Source organism: Gavialis gangeticus, unplaced genomic scaffold (genome assembly GCF_001723915.1).
Source record: "Gavialis gangeticus isolate Ggan-Ray unplaced genomic scaffold, GavGan_comp1, whole genome shotgun sequence".
Lineage (NCBI taxonomy): Eukaryota > Metazoa > Chordata > Crocodylia > Gavialidae > Gavialis > Gavialis gangeticus.
Window position 1 is genome coordinate 31,054,776 of NW_017729028.1, and position 2,502 is coordinate 31,057,277.

Below are 2,502 nucleotides of genomic sequence, written 5' to 3' on the forward strand. Positions count from 1 at the left end.
GTGGGAGTGTGTGTGCGCGCATGCATGTACATGGGGGTAGGGAGGGAAGGGTCCTTAGAGTCCCTGGAGTGTGCGAATCCTAGAACTGTCTGTGGGGGCAGTGAGCAGGGCCAGCCGCACCTGGCCCCACAGCATGCAACAGCCTGTGCTCCCACCCTAGTCCCCCGCTGCAGGTGGTGGCAGCATGCGAGGCCAGCCTCACCGAGCCCTGAGTGATGAAGCCAGTGGTGCAGGTCATGGGGCTTGGCCAGGGAGGCAGGGAGAGGGGCACAGCCATCCCAGCACCATAGTGCAGAGCTCCCTGCTGTTTTCCATGACCTACACATAGCAGTGAGTGAGGCCAAGCCGCTGGCTCCATTGTATGCAGCTTTTGCGGACTATGCGTGAGCCTCGCGCGATACAGCTTGGAAGACTCTCCACTCCTGCTGCCCCACCCTGGGTCCCCCCAAGCCCCAGGGCACTGGCATGGGCTCCACACTCCTGCCCGCCACCACCACTTCCCTACTTCCCTCCTGCACACCCACCACTGCTGCTGCTGTTCTCCCTACCCAGCACCGTTCCCCCCCCCCCACACCTGCCCATCGCTCCGGCTCCAGTCCGCCCTAGCCAGGACCTCATAGCATGGCATGGAACCAGCCCGGCCTGGCGCGGGCAGATCGTCGCAGTTTCTGCCCCGCCGCCATGTGGCACAGCATGGATTCAGCCCAGCTTGGATCCCGCAGGGTAGGCTGCTGGCAGCACTTTCCTCCTCTCTCTCCATCTGATCTTATCTGAGTCCCTCTCAGACACAGGGAGGACAGGGAAGAGCTGCAGAGTCACCAGACCAGAAGCCACAGAGGCTTCCAGCTGGGGGCTGGAGGTGGGGCAGGACTGGATGGGTCTTGCTGTTCAGCTGCTGGGTCCTGCCGCTGGTTTCTCCTGGGTCCTGCTGCCATTGGTGCCTCGTCATCTTTGACAGGCAGCCACACGCAGATAATAATTAACTTTCTAAATTTTTTAGGGGCCCTGCAAGCCAGATAGAAAGGCCTGGTGGGTCAGATCCAGCCCGTGGGCTGTATTTTGCCCACCCCTTCTTCAAGGGATGCTTGCTTAGGACTCACAATAACACCCTATTAACACCCCCACCTCATAACTGGATACTGGTCATCTATCAAAGCTGCCAAAACACAGAGAACTGCAGTATTAAAAAACAATAGCGCAGAGAGGCCAGAGAATGCGTCCTAAGCATAAGACTGAGCATAAGAGATGCTCATGCTTTAATTTCCTAACTGCCATTTAGCACTAAGCAAACCCACCACCCTTCTAGCCTCAGATCCGTCATTCCTTCAGCCTGGTGTCAAAATTTCCCGCACAATTCAAAAAGGACATACCTGTCGGCCATAGACATTAACGCAGATGCGTTTGCGCAGCACCAGCTGCATTTCTGCAGGATGACTGAGCTGGACAGTCACTCTCACTATAAGGAAAACTCTTTCATCTGTTGCTGTTCCTTTACTGAGCTGAACACAGTTATGGACTGTGGAGTCCCATGAGGCTTCTGCATTCACCTGCAAAGGAAAAGAAAAGCGTCTCTGCTGATAAGCATGATTAGAAGTATAAGTAGCTGTAATTAATTAAGCGTAATTAACAAAAAATACATAATACATTTTTAAATTCAATTTTTCCAAAAATCACATATGAATTGGTAAGAAATAAAATGCCTGTGCTCAGAAGAGGGCATTTCCAATCATCTTTCATCTGGCAGAGGTGCATGAATGAAAGATTCAGACTTATTTAAATTCAAGGTCATCTCTTTTTTTTTGGAAAAGAGCTCTAAACCTGCACAAAATATCCTTTGAATTATTGTTTCTCACTACACATTTTAATCTTGTCCATTATTAAGAGAAACAGGAAAAGCATGTCAAGATTACAGTGCAAATTTTGCAATCTGCTTATCTTAAAACCACCATTTGATATTTGTGAAATATTATTTTGCCTGAAGCAACATTCCTAAAATATAGACATATGGGTGCTCATGAAGAAATAAGGGAATCTACCTGTTCTTAAAAAATGCACAAATTCATAGCATTCCTGCATTTGTGCAGGAGGTTAGACCAGATAACTCTTGGGGTCCCTCCCAACCCTATAAGTCTATGAAGACTGGCACTAAATCTTCATCAGTGACTTGGACGAGGGGGTAAAAAGCACCCTGTTCAAATTTGCTGATGACACTAAGATGTGGGGGGAAGTGGGCACGCTAGAAGGGACGAATAGGCTGCAATCGGACCTAGACAGGTTACAGGGGTGAGTGGATGAGAACAGGATGGGATTCAACACTGACAAGTGCAAGGTGCTGCACCTGGGGAGGAAGAACCAGCAGCATACCTACAGGTTGGGGAACTCCCTTCTCGGCAGGGCAGAGGCAGAAAAGGATCTTGGAGTCATCATTGATGCCAAGATGAACACGGGCCGGCAGTGTGGGGACACGGTCAGGAAGGCCAACTGCACCTTGTCATGCATCCA

The 2,502-nt window shown here is 50.6% G+C and overlaps 1 protein-coding gene across 1 annotated transcript in view; it reads right to left on the reverse strand.

The window, feature by feature from the left end:
- Positions 1-2,502, reverse strand: part of KIF13B (kinesin family member 13B) — a 200,729-nt gene that overhangs the window by 65,479 nt on the left and 132,748 nt on the right. Inside the window, exon 31 of the mRNA XM_019520900.1 lies at positions 1,371-1,547. Coding sequence (XP_019376445.1) covers positions 1,371-1,547 — 177 coding nt within the window. The remainder of the gene's footprint in view (positions 1-1,370; positions 1,548-2,502) is intronic.